General features: G+C 35.2%; 2 protein-coding genes across 6 annotated transcripts; both read right to left on the bottom strand.

Annotated features, from left to right (window-relative positions):
- Positions 1 to 125: 125 nt before the first annotated feature.
- On the bottom strand, positions 126 to 6,670 carry LOC137709900 (Protein kinase superfamily protein). Of its 2 annotated transcripts, XM_068448881.2 has the most exons (19): positions 6,431 to 6,624; positions 5,337 to 5,377; positions 4,858 to 5,161; positions 4,158 to 4,760; positions 4,005 to 4,083; positions 3,852 to 3,920; positions 3,676 to 3,765; positions 3,438 to 3,576; positions 2,931 to 3,033; positions 2,771 to 2,823; positions 2,593 to 2,659; positions 2,266 to 2,374; positions 1,869 to 1,934; positions 1,688 to 1,756; positions 1,525 to 1,588; positions 1,311 to 1,424; positions 1,072 to 1,103; positions 869 to 953; positions 126 to 658 (listed from the first exon to the last, which is right to left on the bottom strand). In XM_068448881.2, the coding sequence occupies exons 4-19, from the start codon at positions 4,211 to 4,213 to the stop codon at positions 435 to 437; spliced, it is 1,419 nt and encodes a 472-aa protein (XP_068304982.2). In that variant the 5' UTR covers positions 4,214 to 4,760; positions 4,858 to 5,161; positions 5,337 to 5,377; positions 6,431 to 6,624; the 3' UTR covers positions 126 to 434. The 2 variants fall into 2 exon arrangements, with proteins under 2 accessions (XP_068304982.2, XP_068304981.2); XM_068448880.2 differs by lacking the exon at positions 5,337 to 5,377 and having other exon boundaries at positions 6,431 to 6,670.
- Positions 6,671 to 8,597: 1,927 nt separating this feature from the next.
- Positions 8,598 to 13,865, bottom strand: ERD3 (S-adenosyl-L-methionine-dependent methyltransferases superfamily protein). Of its 4 annotated transcripts, none has more exons than XM_088696072.1 (8): positions 13,336 to 13,865; positions 11,849 to 12,119; positions 11,610 to 11,758; positions 11,285 to 11,480; positions 10,798 to 11,008; positions 9,596 to 10,271; positions 9,405 to 9,482; positions 8,598 to 9,236 (listed from the first exon to the last, which is right to left on the bottom strand). In XM_088696072.1, exons 2-8 carry the CDS (start codon positions 12,095 to 12,097, stop codon positions 9,014 to 9,016), a joined length of 1,782 nt encoding a protein of 593 aa, XP_088552198.1. In that variant the 5' UTR covers positions 12,098 to 12,119; positions 13,336 to 13,865; the 3' UTR covers positions 8,598 to 9,013. The 4 variants fall into 4 exon arrangements, with proteins under 4 accessions (XP_088552198.1, XP_088552200.1, XP_088552202.1 ...); XM_088696074.1 differs by having other exon boundaries at positions 12,883 to 13,657; XM_088696076.1 differs by lacking the exon at positions 13,336 to 13,865 and adding an exon at positions 12,895 to 13,307.
- Between the last annotated feature and the right edge of the window lie 8,776 nt (positions 13,866 to 22,641).

The following is a 22,641-nucleotide window of genomic DNA, read 5'->3' as shown; positions in this document are numbered from 1 at the left end:
TAAAACTTCAGATCAACACATCATCCATAAATTGTAATTTGACTATTATAATTTGATATTTCTTTTAGAGATGGTCTAAGCGCCAAAGGGGAGGGGGAACAACATGAAGTAAAAAACATACAACCTTGTACAAAAACATAGGGTACCTTTAGCTTTCATTTATTTACTCTGAAAATCCAGGTCATTGTTTAGAAAGCGAAAGGAAACGCCATACTGTTGGAACTCATCCAATACCGCTTACATGAATAATACAAGACCGGGCAGAAGATGCCGGTTGGTCATACCACTAATTCACAAGCATACAAACCAAATACCAGCGCAAGTCATAGGTTCGGTACTAAACAAGACACGAGACAGACAAATCTGCATAACTCTGCAGGTAGTGATAACGCAAACGATCTATATATAAGACCTGTTAAAGAAGCTCATCTTCTTCATCCCGCAACTTTCCTTGAATACGTTCTGCCAGGTTGAATCTCTTGAACAGGCCTGAGGTACAAGTTTCCAGACTCACCAATCCACTGGACACCGGCCTTCATGGGAGGAGGGCGCATCTGCGGCTGCCCGACAGTCTGCCTGCGATGACCAATTGTCATATTTGCCAGCTTCTCAGATGTATCTGAAACTCCACGTGCAACCCTTCCCTTGTTCACAGAGGCTGCCAACCGACAGTTTTCTCAGTTAAATAAATGTCATATGAACAAGCACCAGGGGCTTGACAAATAAAAGTAACTAAAAGCCGAAGAAAAAGCCAACATTCACGCATTCTTGTGGTTCATAAATGTGACCAGCAAAATATATTGATAAAAAATCCAAATCGGCGGAAGAAAGCAACACAATCAAACATCCTTCTAGCCATGGAACTTACTAGGACTGCTCTTTCCAGGAGGTCGATATTTCTGCTGCTGCTGCTTTGGAGAGCTTTTCAAATATTTATCATTCTTTTTCACATCCTTCAATCATAAAGATGAGGAATTAATTAATAACAGTAAACGCAATTGAGGTATGTGCATGTTTGGCATAAGCGCACAATCAAATTAAACAGAGAAAAGTAATAACATGTGTTATCACCTGGTTTGCCATATCCAGTTTCCGCTGCACACCTGCAAAAATAGTTATCACAGAATGAGAATAAATCTAGAAAACTACCAGTTCATTAGACAAGATGTCAATGTTTCCTTAACTATGAGCTATAAACCCACTTCTTTTATAGGCAAAAAGTGAAATTATATACGATGCTCTCCTTTAGGATAAAAGAAAAAGTCAGAATTGAAAGTTTAAATAAACTCAACAGAACAATATAAACCAACCTGTGCCTACAGAAGCATGCAACTTTGGGGAAGGGAAGCTGTTAGCAAGCTTTGAATGAGATACAGTTCCAGAAAGTCTTCTAGCACTCTGCTGCTCGGCTCCCCTAGCTCCAGCTGTGTAACAATACAAATAAATTTATATCCTACATTACTTGAATATCTAAATAAAGATATCAAAGCTGATGCAATTCCATAAATTATCAGATGGACAAACCTATTGGTGGTGTTCTGGCAACATTTGATCTGGAACGAAGGGATGGCGGAACATAATAGCAACTCTGCAAAATAAAAGGAAGTACATCTTAGAATACACAACATTTACAGACCCCATTCATCATAGGAAGTTGCACTAACCATACTATGTTCCAATACACTACCTGGAAGAAAGGATGCTGGAGGGCCTCTGCAGCAGTTGGCCTCTTGGAAGGGTCCCAAGAACAAAGTGACTACAGCAAAAGGAAAAGGAAAAACATGAATTCCACAGTAGTAGACGTTCTTTAAACGATTTAGCCACACATGGGCTGAGTTGAGGGGACAGTAATACTATATAGGACTTACTGTAATAAGGCGGATTGCACTGTCACTAGCTGATGGGATCAGTGAAGAAAGATCTATACCAGCAAACTGCCATATTAAAAGATACAAAACCAACTTAATATACAAGGTTGTTTTTCCAAGTATGGGAACAGCATATCTCATGTTTCTACTAATACTAAAACACAACACACAAAAAATACATCCCAAATTAGCATGCAGCTTTAAACTGTCTAATAAATCCCTCACATAAAATAAGATGCAGCAATGACAGCAGTCTGATAAAAGTGAGAATGTAAAAACCATTCCCCATGAGATTTCTGTGCAAGTCTATGCACCTCAGAGAACAAACTAAAACGCATGAATAAAATTGAACAAAACAAATGAGGAATTGCATTATGCAAAACCAGAAATAACTGACCTGAGGAAATTGGTAGTTGATATCCCTTGCAAGGCGAAGCCCATCAGCCCATGAATCCTTGGTTGGGCTTCCAATCACACTGCAAATTTTGTGTATCTCATCTGCTTCACTGCAAGAATGGTGGAAGGAGGTGAAGGTGAGAACAATTAACATAAATAAACTGGTATTAGTCGCTAAATTATTAGCAAAAATGGCACTAATATCCTCCAAAAAGAATTGAAGTTAATTAAACAATTACTGCACAGATTCAAAATTCTATCCTGTCCAATAATTATAGCAATATTTCCCTGTGGGAAACAAACAATGACTGAGGCACGGAATACATACCTAACACCGGGAAATAAAGGACGGAGAGAAAACAACTCAGCCATGATTGCACCCATTGCCCACATATCTGACAGTTATAATAAAAATTAATAATTTACGAAAGCAATCATTGTAAATATATACTCACAAAGGACAAAAATCAAAACTTTTAACATAACTTCATTACAAAAACACTCACCAACTTTTGAGCTATACAGGTATGACTGAAGCAGCACTTCGGGCGCTCGATACCTAGCACATCCACATTCTAGAGTCAGTAACTGACAGCAATTTATTAACACCCAAGCAGAGATAATTCGTAACAAAAATTGAAAAACAAAAATTAGAATAACACCCACCACCGTGTCGACACATATTCTGTATATGGTGGTTGTGAATTGATTTCTCGAGCAAGTCCAAAATCAGCAATTTTGATGACATCTTTGGTGACCAATATGTTCTCTGTAAAGAAGTGAACGTACAGGTACAAATATGTCAGTCTGATAGCACAAGAAAAAACAAAGAGAACAGATGACAGCCTGAACGGTTTAATGACAAACCATATAAGCGAAGAAATTGATTTGAGGAACGAAAATAACCCCACAACGAAAGTGGAAACAAAATTTGAGATGATTTGGCCACTTGAGGATTCAGAATACAAAAGAGAAAAAAGGAAACAAAAAATGCAAGAAAGCATAGCATGGGAATGCAAGCAGCAATAATTAAAGATCCAAAAATAACAAAACAAAGTATAGAACAAGTTGGACATTCAGAACATCGAATGACGTCTTTTTTAGCCCTTCTGATTCTCTAACAAACATTTTACCTACTCAACCAAGGTTATACACAACAATTGTAGCAGATACCTGGCTTAAGGTCACGATGAAAATATCCACGCTGATGCATGTAAGCAAGGCCCTGAAAAACTTGAAAACACCAATTTCTGACTTCAGCTTCAGGGAAAAGCTTTTCCTTATCTTTCATGAGTTGATACAAGTTGAACTCCTGCAATGTCCATATGACAACACCAAATATCACTTATCAGTTATGACACTCATGGACATAATAGCAAATAATATAAAGTTTAGCAACTATACCACTTACCATGTATTCAAACACGAAGTACAATATGTCATTTTCTCTGATGACTTCCTTGAGCTTCACAATATTTGGATGATTCATTCTACGCAATGACTGCATGGAGAAGAAACCCGTGATATAATTAAAAAATATAAATCAGATCAGGATATTAATACAGAGGAGACAGTAAGTTGAACCACCTTAACTTCCCGTAGACTTACGCACTCCTCCCATGAATAATATCTTTTCTTCATTTTCTTAATAGCAACCTGAAATATTGTCCAAATGACTATGAACAGAACAAATACAGCACTACATACATTCTAAAAGGAATGGGGACAAAAACCACTTACGACTTCACCAGTCTGCTTATTAATAGCTCGCCAGACACTCCCAAATGTGCCATCACCAACTTCCTTTATTAACTTGTACCTAGAGTAACCACATACTTATGCATCAGTATGAACACAAACAGATAACCCTAAAATCACACAGTAAACACTCACCTCTCCATTCTTCCTGTGGAACACAAAGCAGCTCGTTCTTTATTCAGTGAAAGCATAAAGACTCGTAAAAGATAAAACGAATTTATCTGAGATGATCCTTCAAATACACTGTAGGATATAAACAACTGCCTTGCTGGTCCAGCAGAATCAAACCATTAATCTTCTGAGGCAATACGCACGAGCACAAAACCAGAATTCATATGATGGATGGGCTGCACGGCCTTATTTATTACTAACTCCAGGGCATCAGGGCTACAGCATGACATCGTTGGCAAAAAAGGACAAGTATCACCGAACATATCGATGCCAATTAAAAAAACCAACCAAAAAGATTTATCCCGCCAAATGAAATACTTAGAGCTCAAGATAGTGCCACCCAAGGCTTAATAAACTTAACTAATAGCTATCTCATCTAAATTATGCAGAGATCAGTGAGGAATATTCAGGTAACAAAGATCTTGCCACTTCTCATAGCACCCATCAGGAGCAACGATGAAATAATAACTCTGAAATAAACAGTGTGCACTGGTTTGGTTTGACGTAACTGATTATCTAATATTAAGTATGCAGAGATCTTCAGTCACAGATTGCCAGAATTTAACCCTGTCATGATAATGAAAGAATAAAGTTCAGGAATACTAAGCAGGCATAGACTAAAAAAGTAGAAGTATAAAATTGATCTGAGTTGTGTATGCTGTACCCCTGAAGAAGTTTTCCCAGAAATTTCAAGTGGATGTTGTATCAGCAATGCACTATGCACTAAAGATCCAACACCTGACTCAGAAACTAGCATCACGTCTCCCGTATTGATCATTTAAGAGAAATTGACCACTAAGTGCAATTAACAAAAGAAACCAGAAGAAAATCTCCAAGGACAAGAAATCTCCAGTCAAGCACTTCCTGGAAAGAAAAGACCCGGTACTGGTGGCAATTTGACCAGAGGCGCATTTGCTCCATGTCTTGAAATATATATGAAACCCCTTTAAATCTAAGCCCGGCACAACCTGAAATTAAGATTACAATAAATGAATGCGTTGTAAGAACATAAGACCAATCATGCAGACAAGATACGAAGGTACAATTTACTGATTTTAATGGCCATTTAAACAAAATCTCACATAATATGAAACATAATGATGCAAATCCAAACACTAAAACAAAATAACATTTAATCCTTACCACAGCTTCATAATAGCTCTCACATAAAATTACAATACTTGCTGCACAATTCAGAACAAAGTTCAGACAAAACAAATACCACAAACCATATAATGGTGACAACGTCAATATACAACAAACTTTGGGCACCTAAGCTGTATTATGCATCATAGAGACACAACCAAAAAACTTAACGTGATGCACGCATGCTTTGCTATTTCATTGTTCTTACTCATTCGCAGGCCAACAAATGATTTCCGATGCTAAACCACATGCCACAAATCACAAAAAATTGTGTAAAAGGATAACCTAAACTCACAAAAGAACATCAGGGACAAATTATATAGACCCCCAATGACGTCATGAATTTCAACAATAATTTGTATAAGTTCTAAGCCACCAAATGACCTTCAGCATAAAACTGGAATGTAGGAAACGAAAGAAGAGGAACCATAACCAGAAACAAGTTTATACAAAAAATGGTTGCAGTTAGACTTTATGGTGCAGCAAATTACGGTTTTAGCCTCACGTGAGACACACTAAGCTAAATCTATAACCTGAGTGATCAAAAACATTAGCAATTTATGTAAGACACAAACAGAATACAACCAATGATATATTTGCAAACAAATAAATAAACAAAAAGCCTCAAATTACCAATTCGAGTTATGATTCATAAAAATAACCACCATAAGCCGCGAGTATCCCAATTACATAACCCAGAGATGTAATTCCAAATCAGAAAAATTTCACCAAACCTTAATAACCCAGAAGAAGAAACCCTACAAAAATCGAGCCCCAAATTTGCGAACTCTGAAACCCTTCCATTTCCCAGAATTTCTCAGCAACATAACAAACTTTGAACGGACCCGTCCGTTCAAAGTACCATATCCAGACGAATACATTAAAAAAGCTAACCCTAATCCTAAATCCCAAAAAACAGATCGAATAAAATCGAGATACAATTCACAACGAAAAAAAATCAAACTATCCCAAAACAAATCGAATAAAATCAATTACAAAACAAAATCGAATAAAATCGAATTCAGAAGTAAATCTAAACAAAAAGGACAAAAAATTGATTGAGGATCAGATCGGAAGAAAATGAATCGAACCTGAAAGCCAAGCGGCATGACAACCGTCGCCAAGGACGGGAGGAGGTGGAATCCAGAGTTTCTGTTATGTAAAACCGACTTCTTCGATTGAACCCACCGAATTCTGATCTGCTGCCACAGAGAGAGAGATAGAGAGAGAGAGAGAGAGGGGAGGATGAGAGAGAATAAAAGCCTTCGTGCCAACCAAGGAATTTACCTAATTTCTTACGTTTCCGTTATTTATAGCTCCACTCCACGTTCTCACGAAGATAAGGATACACTTGTCATTTGACCCAATTGCTTGATCTTTCTATATTGGTCGGTTGGATTTTTACTCTTTTTTTTTGTTCTTTTTTTTTTGTTTTTTTGTTTCTTTTCAAATGAATTTATTTCCAACAAATAAAATTAATTTACTTCGAATTCTTTTTTGCATTCTTCTTTATTTGTAAGTGAGAGATCTTAGATTCGAAGTGGACGGCGAATTTAATATCAAATTAGACCGTTCATTATGTGGCTTTATCGAATTCTCCTCTTTCCTTAATGTAAAAATATTAATGTACTTAGAAAAATAAATAGTTTTGACTTTTTCTTGTGTCCATTTTAATTGAGAGGTAAATAATGGAATTACAGCAAGTTTTTCATTTCATGCTCCAATTTTCTTGCATTGAGATGTTAAAGACAAATTATGTCTACTAATTTTTTATTTTTATACAATTACATATCATGTTAGAGTTAAGTTTTTAGAGAGCGCAATCAGATCATAAATTTATATAACGATTACAGATAGGAAAATTATATTTGAATCTATATAACTTTACTCTATGCACAACTTAAATTTTATATGTGAATTGTTTTTTTAATTTATTGTATAATTATTATCAAAGTACAAGATGAAATTACAATAAAACTAAAGTTTATAATAAATAAACTCACACTCAATAATCAAACTCGTGCTATCACACAATCTTTATCATACGCTCTATTTTGGCTAAACCAAAGTTGGGATTGTATATTAATGATTGTGAACTTGATTACCGTTCTACCTGTTTTTTGGTGTTCTTCTCCTTAATTTTTTTGAGAAATGCTAACAACCCTTTTAAAAGTGATGCTCTCCATGCACTCTCCACCACCTTATGTTTTGGCACAATTCTGGTGTCAACATTATAAAATATTATGCCAAAAACATAAGATGACGGAGAGTCCTATTTTTTTTTTTTTTTTTTAATTTTTATTATTATGGATTTTGGTCATAGATATTTAACATAGTATGCTCATTCAGTCATAATTTCAATCTTTTTGCTGCTATGTCTGCTTTAGAATGGAGACTCCATCAAAACCGAGTGCTTTAGTGTTTGCAACGTCATTTTGCCATCCTCCTATAAACCTCAAACGATAAATTAATTCTCACCAAATCTTCAAAAAAAAAAAAAAAAACAAAGGTGTTATTAGATCCACCTCATTGTTTATTTCCCCCACCCACCTTATAATTTAACCCACTATAAAAAATTAACAAATTAAAATGTTATTTCTTCACCCACTATTATTCCTAAAATATCCTCTAATTATATCTAAACTCATTCTATTTTAGTTTACCAAAATGCCATCACCCTAGCCTAACCAACCCCCTCAAAACGTCACCACCCCCGTCAGCAACCAAAACCTTTAACACTTGTTTGGCGACGTCTCCTTCGGGAAGAGAGAAGAACGGGAGAGGGAAGTAGAGAGAGCAACGAGAGTGGGAGGAAGAGAGAAACGGGAGGGGAGGAAGAGAGAAGCACTGGGGAGAGAGGGGAGGAAGACCCCCTCTCTCTGTTAGCGATGGTTGAAATGCAATTTTGATGGAATATGGAGTTGTGGTGGGGTGATGAGGTGATGAGGACAGCAGTGGGGTGGGGGCCGGGTTATGGAGTTGTGGTGGGGTGATGAGGAGGGAGATTTTCAGTTTTTCCAGTTTCGAAATTCGCAAGTCAATTGAACAGGCTAAAATGTTACTCGCCTACTAGTCTCCATGATGCAATGTAGTACTCAATATTGCATTTCAACCCCTTAGGATCCTCACCAAAACGATCCGGAGAGTATCCTGTTGGTTTCACCGTCACCAGAAAGATGCATGAAAAATTTGGGCCAAAACGTAAAAGGACCACATGTTCAACGCATAAAACATGGACCAAAGGCAACATAAGCATCCTTTGTTTCCTTCACTTGAACCAGAAGATTTTCATTTAAGAAACAGAGAAATCTCTGTTCCTTTTCTTTTTCTTTCTTCTTCCTTTGGTACATACACTTCCTTGCATATATTCAAATCATCCGATTACAGCTTGACACGAAAAGAGAGCAAATTATGAAAATCGGGAAAACGAAAAAGAAATTACACCGAGTACATGTTGACACCTTATAAAGAATATATCTATACGCAACGCCCTATCGGTTGATCAAACCACCTTATTGGGTAACCGAGTCTTCAACGACAAATTTGAGTATTCTTGCCTTCTTAAACAATGAACTAATTCTCTGTGAATGGTATTGAACTTGCTTCTTTTGCTTCTATTCCTATTTCCGTCCCTCCAAGAAATCGACTTGGTTTTGGGTTTCTATGGATGGCCATCATCTGGAAGTCCGGTTCGATGAATACCAGAGTTTTTTCTGGCATATCAGTATTTTCTCCTTCTCAACGCCATACTCAGTGTCTTCTTTGCGGCATCCCCATCTCATCCCTTTGGCAATAGTCGCAACAGCATCCACAAAGTAGCTGGATTCTCGAACTATTGCGTAGCCACTAGGGCGCAGGATTCGGTCCATCTCTAAGAGCACACTTTTCATTTCGCATCTGCCCAAGTTTACGATCATTAGAACCATTTATACAAAGAATGATAAATTAGGCAAGAGTGCGCAGAAAACTTACATCTAAGATTAAGTAGTTAATTCAATATGCCATACTAATATAAGCTTTCAAAATATATTCATCTCCCCAGTTAAAGAGAAACCCGTTTTTTACCTGTGGCTTTCTGCAGTAAAGAGGCCATCAAGATGTAGAAGATCGTAAGTACGTGGATAAGTAGAAAACGCCTCACACCTGCCAAAAGAGAACAGATAAATCAACACAAAAACCACTTGATTTCATTACAATGACCAAATGAGAAGTGCATCAAAAGTATGCTATTCATGCAGAAAGGAGTTTCAAATTACCAATCATGGTAAGTTCCGATAAGGCCTCGATCATAGACCACAGGTAGTGTGTTTACAGCATAGGAAGAGACCACATTCATGACCCACAAGGGATAATCAATCGTGGCTGCAGCAAAACCTCCATATACCGTATTCATGTCCATAACATTTCTGATCTTATCTGTTCCAATTGCTGGGAGCAACTTTTTGTAATGCTTCAATCGTACCCTCCACTTGCTGTCATCATGCTTGAAAGCACTAGCACTTCCGCCATGCACATCAGAAATACGCTCTGGTGCAACATGCAACCGCTCTGGCCATTGAGGGATGGATTTCAAAGCTGACTTTTTTAGCTTTGGGTCTGGAACTACGACACAAGAGCGTAATGGAGTGTACCATCCTGAATCTGGTTCAAGGCTATCATCACACTTTGCAGGATAGGTGTCTGGCTCAGAAAGTTTATTGTAGCAACTGCTGTCTGACAGTTTCTGCCAAACAGCAATATCATCCTTTTTGTTGTACAATTTGAAGCACAATGAAGTTAGCAGGTCTTGCAACTTTTCATAATCTGATTTCTGCTCTTCTACGGTGGTGTTCCACCCACGCCAGCGGTTTTCGTAGTTGACAGGTGGACCAGACAGGACCCAAAAACCACCAGGACGGAGTATACGATGAACTTCAAGGAGGTAAATTCCACCTGACATCAAGAAAGTAGCCATCAGAAGAAGTGGTAAACTTTAAAAGATAAATAAAAATGATAAAACGAGAGGAGAGAAAGATGAAACCATTTCCAACTTATGCAAAAAAATTACACAAGTTCACAACTGGGCCGTGGAATTTTTCCCTAAAAATGATAACTGATATCTTATATGATGTCCTACAAAGGAAGAAAGGAAGTTCCAATCTCAAGAAATTACAGTTCACAACTGAGCCGTGGAATTTTTCCCTACAAATGATAACTGGAACACAGGGATTTAGTGGATGCAAATTGTCTAAGTTGGTCCTATCTACCATTACTACCGCACTTAAGAGAGAGAAATCTCCAAGTTCCTAGAGCAATCAGGTAAAATGCAAAATGCAGCACTGCTTATATGACCCATGCATCCCCACTATGCTATTGCTAATTTGAAAACTGGTTCCAGCAGCTGGACATTAAGCTCAATAAACTGAATTAAATTCTCTAGAACAGAATTTTTTTTAAAACAATTTGATAGAATAAGTACCAAATTCTGTCCATGGGATGAGGCATCTTGAGCAGTGAGCCATATCAAAAGAGTTAGAAGGGAAAGGAAGTCTCTGTGTAGAAATGATGCCAAGAATTGCTGGAATTCCACGTTCCAAAGCAAACTGAACCTGAGCTTCATGATTATCTCTTGGAGCGAGAGAAACAGTTAAAATCCCACGATCTAACAAATCACCCCCCCAGCTTGCAACCTAGAAATTAACCAATTAAAGAGGTTAACTTCTGTAGATTCTCATGAATTTAATTACCTAGCAGTTTGTGCTGCTTCAAGGATAATAAGGAAATAGATTATTACATGGTAAATAAATTTCAACAATTAAATAGGGAAAGAAAGGTGCAGATGAAATTTAAACTTGCATTTTTAACTAGATCAAAAAGGCAACATGCATTCACCCACCAGAAATTTTCAGCTAAAGTTAAACATGATAAATCGGGAAAATGTAAAAGAGGATGAAAGATGAGCTCACCCCACACCCAGTATCAATGGCAGTTCGAACGGTCCCATCTTTCATTTCTGGAATAAGATCTTGCATCAAATCGACATATGCAGAAACGCCTCTCGGAAACATAGTTCCCCCACCGGGAAAGAGAAACTTCTCCCCTTCTTTTCTCAGCCAATTCTGATTGGACTTCTGTTTGTTAATCCAATCATATGGCACATTCCTGAAACCAGATGCCCATGCTAAATTCAGTGAAACTTTTAACATTTTTTAGGTAAAAAACAAATAGAGACTAAAAACTAGAAACTTTTGACTGTACATAGGCTTTAGGCATCAGCTGTCACATATTTACCTGTACCAACATTCGTCCCTGCTATTTGGCCATCTGATTGGTGGCTTGTAGCCATCTGGAGGTGGAACTAAGCATTCTTTCCTCTCCAATACTGGAGGGCAGTGCCGTTCCATGAAAGTAAGCCGATGAACACCATACTTTCTCCACCTCTGTACAATAAGCAGCCACAATCTGATAAGCATCTAGCAGTGAGTAAATTCCGGAAAGGATAAAATACTTAAAAATGATTAAGGAGTTACTCTTGGATCCGTGCACGGGGTGTAGTCTTGATAGTCACTGCTGCATTCAGCAAAGGTAACGGGTTTTAACTGGAGAGATGATTGAACTGCCTCTGTGACATCTTCGACCTTGACAGGCTCAATTTTGTTCTTTTCAGAACAGAAGATTCCACCAAGATAGAATGAAAACCCGCATAGCAAAACAAACAAGATTGTCATGGGGAAAACCCTGGTACCTTGGGGCCCTGGTTTTCCATCCTTATGTTTCATGATCTCAGAAAGTATTAACTACCTGCACACATACAAGGCATATTAGATATCTTCATCATTGGTCATATCAGATATTAAATAATACCGATCTGCTACCTGCACACAGTACTAAAACTTAAATCAAACAGTCAAACTATACGAGTCACAAGCTACAACGGATTTCTTTCGTTCCTCAAAAGCGACTTCTTATACATTTACGAACCAACTTTACTAAAGAAACACATGTTTAATTAAAGAAAACCCATCAGCCAACCATAAACTTTGACAAAAAAAAAAACATGTCAATCAATTACAAAACATGGGATCACACAAAGGAAAACTGAAACTGAATTCCTGGGATAGATCCAGATCCAGATCTAGCATATGCATTCAGTCCACCCAAAGAAAGTAATGCAAAAAACATAAACAACTTGAATAAGCCGTAAACTACAAGATCTCATGGCAACTGCCGACACTTTCTACTTTCCAAGTCAACCTCCCTTTATGTCCCGCACATGGCAATGGGCCCTAACTCCATCAAACTCCACCTTCCCTCTATTTTTTTTCACTCCCCACTAAGCCAGAAAGGGCAAACAAACATGGGACATCAATCAAGCCATGGAAACCAAAAAAAAGCAAATAATTCAATAACATCATTTTGTTTGAAGCTTAAGAAAAGTTTTTTATGCATGATTCACGTAGTCGCTGCTTGCCAATCAGCTGCTGCTTCCTTTCTCAATCATCAAATTGTTATATTATCGACCTCATATCAAAAGAAACAAGCAAACAAACCCACAAAATCGTACCAAGAAATGCACCTAAATTTCTTCGAAACGAGGCCAAAGAAACCTGCAAAAGTAAGTGTTGAATGCTGATTGCAGGCCTCAGGGTGCTTCATATTTATACAACAGAAAAGGAAAGACAGATCAAAACTACCCATCTTGCCAAAAAGATTTACCTCTAAAGAAGGAAAATCAAGACAACAAGAAAAACGAAAGAAACCCAATTTGTGAAAAAAACCAGGAGATAAATTAACTAATTAAGCATCTGGCAATTGGAAAAAGGTGAAAAACCGCGTGTGATCACCGCCGTCCAAAAATAGGAAATTACAACAGAAAAAAAGATGGGGTGCTGTCAAAAACCAGATCTAATGTGCAGAAGAAAGAAACCAATTAACCCATTAACAATATGATCGCAATGTGTTCGACGAAATTACACAAAGAAGAAAAGCATGAGATCTGACGGAGAAAAGTACTTACAAGTAAGAGAAGAAGAAGAAGCTGACACAGCGCAGAGACAAGAACTAGTTCCTTTATCTCCTTCTCTTTCTGCGTACAGTGAGTGTGTATCTCTCTCTACAATATCTCTGCAATTAATCTTTGTTTCATGAATTGAACCCCACAAAACCCAAATGGAAACCGAAAATTAAATGGGATTTTAATTTTGTGGGTGAAAATCTCTGTTTTAAGAGAAGAAGAAACAGAGAAGAGGAAGAGAGATTCCTGAGGCGGGCTAGCAAGGGTAAAGGGAATATGGGAAGAACAGTGGGAGGACTCTCTCTCCTTTCTCTCTCTCTCTCACAGAGCTTTAAGCACGGGAAGGGACGCGCTTTATATTAAAGCATACACACAAGCTTGCATTGTGTTTCTTCAGATTCATCTACTTCCCACCTCTTTCTTCTTTCTTTCTCTTTGTTTTTTTCTGTGGTAAAAGTGGTAACTATTTTCTCTCTCTTTCAAACCATTTACTCATCATTCTAATATCTAAACCCTAATCGTTAACCAAAATCTCGTAAAATTATCATTTTATTCTTCTAATAAAAAAGGAACAGAAAAAAAAAATATAGACAGTAATGTAATTTCATAAAAATTAAAATTTACTGTTTCTTTTAAGCTCAAGTATACGTAATTCTCACATATTTCTAATATTAAAACAAAAAACCTCTCTCCCGTCTCTCTCCACTCTCTCGTTCTCTCTCACTCGCCCTCTTTCTCTCCTTTCATTTCAAAAACAAAAATAAAAAATATTCACACATTCTTTGATGTGTGTGCATATGGTAGTTATTTTTGTGTAAACTCTGGTTTACCGCTATAAACTATCACCTAATTATTTTTATTTTTTTTGGTAAAAACTATCACCTAATTATTAATTTACCTCTTAAACTACTTTTTCAACCAATTTATCCTCTAAACTATAAAAATGACCAACTAAGGGGCTTATCGTTTATTTTTCCAAATGTCCATCAATTTCGACCGTTTAATCATGTTTAGTATTTATTGGAGCAAGTCCCTCAATACACGTTTAATTATGTTTTCAGAGAAAGCAAACATGGTCGCTGATGATTTTGTTTATTTGACATGTAGTTAGTTTGATAATTTTTCTCGTGAAATAGTTCATAAGTTACTATTTAATAAATTTAGAAATTAAAATCGATCGAGGATTCTCTTTGCAAGTCATTGTCTTCTTTCAAATAAAAAAACAAAATTAGGAATACATTCTTTCAAGTGTTTATTTTTAAGTTTGTATCCCTAGCTAGATTTGGAACATCCAAATCAAGCCTTGGTTATTTTTTTTATTCAATGTACTTTTCTATTTTATGCTTTAAGAAGTATGACTTACCTTAGAAATATGCATGTCCATACATTACGTTAGAATCTCCAACTTGGGGAGCTAAGCAAGTAATTTTGTCTTTTACTTTGTTGCTTTTTATTTTCTTTTTCTCTCACCAAGCAATAACATATTCGCTTTTATTTGTTTAAAAGGTGACCAGCTGGTGGTTATATTACGACATGCTACTCTTTCGGTGGTTTTGCCCTCAAAACTTTACCTTGTATTCAAAAACCTCAACTAAAACCCAAAAAAAAAAAACAAATAGATGATTGCTTTGGTTTGATTAAACAGCTAATCTCATATTGTAAAATCCATAACAAAAAGGTTTAACCTGTTCACTTAAACTTAGTCTGATTAGCTTGATTTCTTTGTTTGGTGGTTAAAAATGCCCAACCTTAGTACTAATACATTATACATGTATATTGCCACCGCCATCAACCTCACCACCATTGTCACTACCATATTTTCATGACCACAAACCACACCATAATTGTAGTCACCATTCCTCCACAACCATCACCCCTGCCACCAACACCTTATCACCACATTTTCATAGAGAAACACACTTACAATTGCCGCCACCACCGCCGTCGCCATTTGCTAACTATTACTTCTTATTTGTATATTAAGTTATTATTCACAAATTATAGAAAACTTATTTTTTTTAGTAGAAAATTAATTCTTTTTGAAATTTCATCATAAAAAAAAGGTTAGCATGTGTAGATTTTAATTTATTATTTTGTGACTGTATTTTCTTTGTTCAACTTGCCGACATCTTGACGTTGCTGCTCTGAGTTTAAAATTTTGAAAATAAAAAAAGTTGACTGGTTTAAATTTTATTTTTATCAATTTCCTTTCGTTGATGTGTTTTCTTTGTCAAACACTTGAACTCTCGTTTTCTAATTTTGTTGGTGTGCTTGTGCAGAAGAGGTGGTATTACTTTATTGACTGGTTTAATACCAAGTGCGGTGGGGAGTTGAAGCATCCGTCCACTCAAAGGCACGAAGTCATGGTATCACAAGTTTTCTGACAATTTTCATATTAATTTATTCTTTCCATCAATCAATCTTCATGTGAAGATTTTCAGCAAAATTCTACTTGATTGTGTCTACAGACAAAATGAAAATTTTCTTAATCATTTCGGATCTGGAAGATGTGGATAATCGTAACTTACCACTAATTATCCTTTTTTTTGGCTAAAAATCTTCATATGCCCACACCAGTAAGCACTGTCGTCGACAAACAATGCTTGACTACTTAACAATAAGTATGGACTCTTATTTAAAAAATTTCGTGTTTGAATCACAAAACTTTTTGCATATGACTAAAATCATTCATATTTAGGATCACCTTGTAGTTGTAGATCATCTCTACATAAAATAAATAAAACTAAAATCGTTTAGTCATTTTATTGTAGCATATGCATAGATTTTCATAATTCTTTTACCAATTCAATTTATCTATTTTTATTAGTCAACTTTAGTATTAATTATTTATTTTTGCAAAAATGATTTTTATAAAGTGATTTATAATATGAACAACTATTACCACAAACATGAAGTTTTACGAATCGAAAACGAATAATTTCAAGTAAGAATTCTTATTTATCTTTTGAGTGGGCAAGTGTTATTCACCGTCAACCTTAATTATTTTTTCTTTTCTGAAGAAGTTATTATTGAAGTTTGGTATTTTAGCATCAAAGAGTGGTATTTTGGCAAATACACGCTCACAATTTACAGGACCAAAATATTCCTGAGCCGGATGGTTTCATACCATCCCTTGTCGGAGATGCATCCAAACTATTACTACGTACATTGTTTGCATGCACTGTTTAAAATATCCGGTTTCACAAAAACTTAAACAAATGTTTTGATATGGAGATTTGTCGTTGTCCCTCGACGATAATGTTAGATATGTGCTCCAAAACGTAAATTTATGACTGAATTTTTTTAATACAACGATATATTTATACTAAATATGTGTGGATAATTGAGTTAAGTCATACAATGAGATAAACGATAATAATTTAGTATCAAACTTATCATCTATGAAAATAGACTGTATACAAGTGTGTGGAGCCAAAGAAATTTTTGGCTTGTAGGCTGGCTAGCTGGAAAGTTAAGGATCAATTTTCGTTTCTGACGATAAATGTTAAATCTTATCAGCAGAACTTATTCATTCTATGCTCACCGAGATTTAACAAAACAAATATATATAAAATAGACAAATTATTACAACGTTAAGGAATCATTTTTAATGAGAAATTCTTGTATGTATGGGATGTACCACATCATCCATGTATCGTACCATTCAAAATATGCCTCATTCCAATTTTCACACTGTCGGACTTTAATTAGTGTATTTGTATATAGTTGAAATAAAACTGAAAAATACAAAAATAAAAAATAAAAAAATTTAGGGAATAATTGATTTATAGGTAGTCTTGCACTTGGTTTCAGCCCTTGACTGTGATCTAAGACTTCTCACTCAGGGAAGGATGTACAATGGAACAACGGTGGTTTTAGGATCATCTGGAGTCTGGGAGATATGCTTGTGAAGATCTTCCGAGGTCTCTTCTCTATGTCTACCAAGTGTCTGATGTAATGTATGCTAGACATATCTCGATAGGTTGCCTCGACACCACTCGACAAGTTGTCTCGATATTACTCATCAGATTGCTTTGATGTCAACATCTGTTGACATGGCGTAACACGATTTGATTGACGACAACAAGTCTACCAAGTGTTTGACAAAATACTTTGGTGAATAAATTTAAACAAAATTTGCACGCTTCACATTCTGTTTATATCCAAAAAACTTGTACTTTAACACTGAAAGCTCATTTGAATCTAAAATATCCGCCACTCCTGAATCTGCCACCACTCTCACTTATAAGTGAAACTTTTAAAAATGTATAATAACCCTAATAAACTTCATAAGATACTAATCATAGTGATACTTAGGCGGATGTAACTAAGAATGGGAAGTAATAATATGAGATTTTGACTAGGGTGAATATTTAGGCATAACTTTGCCGCTGGTTCCCTGACCCTGGTTTACAATCAAATAAGTTTGACGAAGATCCTAGATCTCCCACCAGACATGACTTGACCAGAAGTTCTAGATATCTCTTACCCGGTGCCTTTCATTCAAATTATTTTACTGATTTTTCTACTAAATTGAATGAAATATCGAACACTTGACACTATTTGAATCGATAACTGGTTAATCAAATTACTCTTTTTTTAATATATAAAGCTTAATTAAACTACATAATTAGATTTGTTAAATATACACATAAGAATGATTATGAATATTAACTTAGAAATAAACCATTCGAATCGTTAAAGTAAATGAGTGAGTCTACAAGGTGTCTGTCTATAAGGGTATTTATGGATCTCACGTTATATGTAAATTTTACCTTTCATGATTATGCAATTGATGACAATAATGTGGGTTGTATTGTGGCATGAGTAACGTATTTTTTCCTACGTGATTTTACTTAGGTATGTCCCAATTTTTTTACGTTGAATGAAATCCAACACTTGGACGCTATCTTAATCATAATCCATTATCACTTAATTGAAAGCATTTTTAAAGAAAATATTTTTAAGTTCTAAAAGCAATTGAAGTTATTTTCAAGATTTACTTGCATTTTTGCTAAGGATTGTACCAAAAATATTTTCACCAAAAACATTTTCAACTATTTTAAAAGTATTTCCAAATGAACCGTAGACTTGTTTGACAATATTTTTTTATTAGAAGCATGTTGTTTAAGGGAGTGAATTTTGTGGTCGACTCTTATCACTAATATTGGCCGTTCTCTAATGAAACTAACTTTTGTTTGCGACCATACCATTCCTGCTTCTACTCGAAGGGATCTTTTTCTATTATTGATTTGGGACCATTAGGATTTTTTTTTAGGGAATTGTTATTGGCACTCCAAAAATCTCATTCTACACTCTAAACTTTCTATATTTGGAATACACTCCAAACTTTCTATATTTGGAAAGAAAAATACACTTGTGAGGAGTGTAGAATGAGATTTTTGGAGTGCCAAGAACATTTCCTTTTTTTTTATTTTTTATTGATAAACAACTTCGATCTATAAGATTTTTTTTTTTTTTTTGTCAAACGATCGATTTGGTCAGATTAGATGTTAAATTAGAAGCCGGCGGGATTCGAACTCACGTCGTAATCCAAAGACTCAACACTTTTCTACCTCTGTGATAAAGGATCACTAGCTACAATATACAAGATTTCAATTAACATTAAATTTGAGAGTCCTTAAGTTTCAATCCTTGAACCAAAAATCCATCAATATTGGTCATTGAATTTGGTCACAATATATAGCAATGGTCATTTTAAATAACATCGTTAAATATTCTATCGAAAATAAATAGTTTAAAGGAGCAAAAGAAAGACATATAGTTCTAACAAAATTACGCAAAAGAATCATTGATAAACATTATAATAGGTTAACGAATCAATACTTACAAATTTTCAGTTTAGGAACCAAAAATTCATTTAGACTAAAATTCAGGTACTATGGCTCCAATCATCGAGATATGTGTGTATTTTATAATTCTCTTGTAGATGAGTTATGTTTATGCCACAGTCCAATGATTGTATAAAACATGCCACCTTCCAGCTTGAACGCAAAACAAGCTTTCATAGGCAATATTGATAGTTTAATTAGCTGTAAACGTGGAATGTACATTACGTTTCCTTTATTTAATTTTCTTGTTACAGCTAAAACGTGATCACAAAATGTATAAAAAGTAGTGAACATCATTTTTTTTTCGTCGTTAGTAAATCACACAATGGTAGTTAGAAAAATGCTAAAATGCTTATGTGTGTTTTTTAGTCCTCAAAAAGGTAAACTATCGTAACTTGACCACTAGATAGTCATTTTTAAAAAAGAATTATCAAGCGAGGTGTCAATAAACCTCACTTCTAGGATATAATATTCCCTCCATTGCTAGAATTGCTTTATTTTTCTTTGATTTAGCTAATTTGGATTGCGCTAGGGGTTTCAAATTTTAGTTACTAGCTACAATACATGCATTTGTGTAATATAGTTTTCATGTCACAGTCAGATATGGTATTAACTCATTTTAGTTGTATGTGTAACCGTTATATAGTGAATGTATTGCATGTATTATAGTTGAGTTTCAAACTTTAAGGGGACATTTGTTTGCCCTCACTAAACTTCTTTGGATTGGATTGGCTTAGCTGGAATTGCTGGTCGGTGTTTGATGCGAACAAGGATTACCATTAATGAGACTAAGTCGGACTCGCACCGACTAAGTCTTTCACTAGGTAGCCTTAATGAGGACCCCCAATATGTATGGGATTGCTAGTCCCATCCCCAAACCTGCTTTGTTTGCTCATTGCATCGTCTACGCGCTGTGTTGTCTGCAAGCGTTCCTCTGCAACACCCTTTAATCACTGCCCAGATTTGAAACAAAGTCTCACCCACTGCCCAAACCTCAAAATTCAACCACCAAAATTAAAAAAAAAAAAAAAATTAACGCGAAAAAAATAACAACAACAAAATTCACCCATTGCTAGAAAATTATGAGATGACTTTGTAGGTGGAGAAGCCAACACATGTATCAGAGGGAGGAGAGAGATCCGAAAATTTTTAGGAAAAAAGGATAAGGAAGGTGGAGATACTTAACAGCGGCAAGAGGGTGAAGAGGATGAGCTTGTTTTGAAGAATTTGCGATGAGCTGTACACCTGTGTTTTGCAGGAGAAAGAGGGAGGATAGAAGAAATGGGGTGGAGCCAGAGGGAGAAGAAAAGGAAAGATGCTTAGGGATGCCAATTCTAACCTTTAAACTCGATAACCGTTCGAATGGATTGGATTTGGATATGAAAATTCGGGTATGGTATGGATATGGGGAAAAACCATGAACTTTATTTGGTTATGGTTTTGGATATGGTTATAGGGATCCCCAATCCGTATATGTCTCCGAATCCGACCTGAATATATATATATATATATATATATATATATATTTGATATATAATATAATTTTATTCAATTTACCGAACCTTCCCTATACTAATTCATTATGCATGCATCAAACCTTATACTATCTTTATTATGCACGAACATCATACATGGGGCATACCAATAACCTCATCAATTCAATACTCTTATTGTTATACTCAACCAAATTAATTCATTGAATCATTTTATATATTAATTATCAAATATTACAAGTTTATTAGATTCATCTCTCTTCAAGAGTCTCACTGTTAAGAAATTGGTGCATGTTATCATGAACAACTTCAAATATATTGTTAGTTTTTTGTAATTGGATGTTGCTATTTAATGACGAAATTAGTATCTACTGAAATTTATAATGCGTCAATTCGATAAATATAATTTTTTTTTTTTTACGAAGATGGATATAACCAATAATCGATTGAAAATCTGTTACCCGGTGAATATGGTTATGGATAATCCCGGATGGTTAATTTGCAGTTATGGATATGGTTAATTTTCGTGGTTATGGGGATAGATATAACATTTCCGTCCCCAAACCAAATTGTTGCCATCCCTAAATAAGAGTAGTTTTTTAGGAGTAAAAAAGTAAAAGTGAATAAATAATAAATAATATAAAATATTATTTTATATACATTAAATAATATAAAATATTGCTATATATGCATTAATTAATATAATATTATAATTCCTTAATTATCTTGCTTTTTAATCTGATACTGCATCAAACGTTTCAATAAGTTAGTCCAGATTAGTCTAGTCTAAATCGATCCAGCTTAATCCCTGAAACTAGTTCAATTTGAGATAGTCCGATACAACAAACTCATCCTAAAAGCTTAAACTACTTATTTCTGTTTTTATTATAATAAGCAAATAAATATAAAATACACCACCGACTTGTTAATCTCCTTTTTTGACCTTTTTCTTTTCCCTTTTATGTTCATTGGTTTGGATGGGATCTGACCTTTTTCTTTGCGTTGGTATTTGTTATACTTTTCTTATAGAATTATCCTTAATTTGGGGATAAATAATGAAGAATAAAGAAAAGGTCATCCAGGCAAATGGTGAGAACTTTATTGCCGTACCAATTCCTTGGACCATATTACGAGGAATTGAGATTCTTTTCTAATTTCTGTGTCTGGAACCAGTGGATTTTGAGTTTCGGATCATTCATTATAAATTGTGCGATCCTCAATAGCCCATTTGATTGAGGTTTGTATCTCGAATTGAGTAACTGAATCTTCCGCATCAGGTTTTTGAACTTAGAAAACTAATTTTTAACCTTTTTGGGTTTAATTTACGTTACCTTTTAATACAAATTCATTGGTATCATTTGATTAGCGTAATATAAACACGTTCAAATATAATATCGTACTTTTATATTGTTATTATATTGTTCACACTCCATAATGCAAAGGCAAACTTTTGTATTGGAATACAAACATTACCGTGTCTAAATAATTATAACGTTACAATTATTATAAAATTTTGGAGTGCAAATTCGAACGGTTGTACTACAACCTTACCTTTCTTGTGGTTCACACAATGGATGTTAACGTCATGCCCATTATACTTTAGGATACAAGGGTCATAAGTGAATTACAATATTGTGTAATTCCATGACATCCTTTAATAATAACTTACGTCTATACTGAATACGATGTTCATGATCTAACTATTAATAATATCATGTCGACTGTTGTCAATAGCTTTTGAGCGTGCATTTCAACATATGCCGAGTGAGCATATCGGAAATATGCTCATAGCTACACATGCAAAGGCACTAGCAGCTACCCTATTCAGTGCCCATAAAGGCAATTTGTCAAATGGCTAGAGAGCAGTTTTCAGTGACATCTCAAATTGTCAAAAAGACAGCTTGACTCTTTTATAAAAAGTTAATAAACTTGGAGGTGTCAGCTAACGCACCTTTCTACAAAGT

The sequence above is a fragment of the Pyrus communis genome, chromosome 6, assembly GCF_041283825.1.
Source record: "Pyrus communis isolate YQ-2024b chromosome 6, ASM4128382v1, whole genome shotgun sequence".
Classification (NCBI taxonomy): domain Eukaryota; kingdom Viridiplantae; phylum Streptophyta; class Magnoliopsida; order Rosales; family Rosaceae; genus Pyrus; species Pyrus communis.
The sequence above is the reverse complement of the archived record's forward strand: the minus strand, read 5'-3'. Positions and strand labels throughout refer to the sequence as shown.

Bases quoted from the DNA above. Each gene is read 5' to 3' on its own strand.
- ERD3 (XM_088696072.1), bottom strand. From the start codon at position 12,097: ATGAAACATAAGGATGGAAAACCAGGGCCCCAAGGTACCAGGGTTTTC. The intron at 11,481-11,609 runs GTAAATATGTGA...ATCTGGTTTCAG, and splicing joins AGGGACGAATGTTGGTACAG to GAATGTGCCATATGATTGGA. The intron at 9,483-9,595 runs GTAATTTGAAAC...CTCTTTTGGCAG, and splicing joins ATCGGAACTTACCATGATTG to GTGTGAGGCGTTTTCTACTT.
- LOC137709900 (XM_068448880.2), bottom strand. From the start codon at position 4,213: ATGCTTTCACTGAATAAAGAACGAGCTGCTTTGTGTTCCACAGGAAGA. The intron at 3,577-3,675 runs GTAAGTGGTATA...TGGACATTGCAG, and splicing joins ACTTCGTGTTTGAATACATG to GAGTTCAACTTGTATCAACT. The intron at 659-868 runs GTAAGTTCCATG...GTCGGTTGGCAG, and splicing joins TCCTGGAAAGAGCAGTCCTA to CCTCTGTGAACAAGGGAAGG.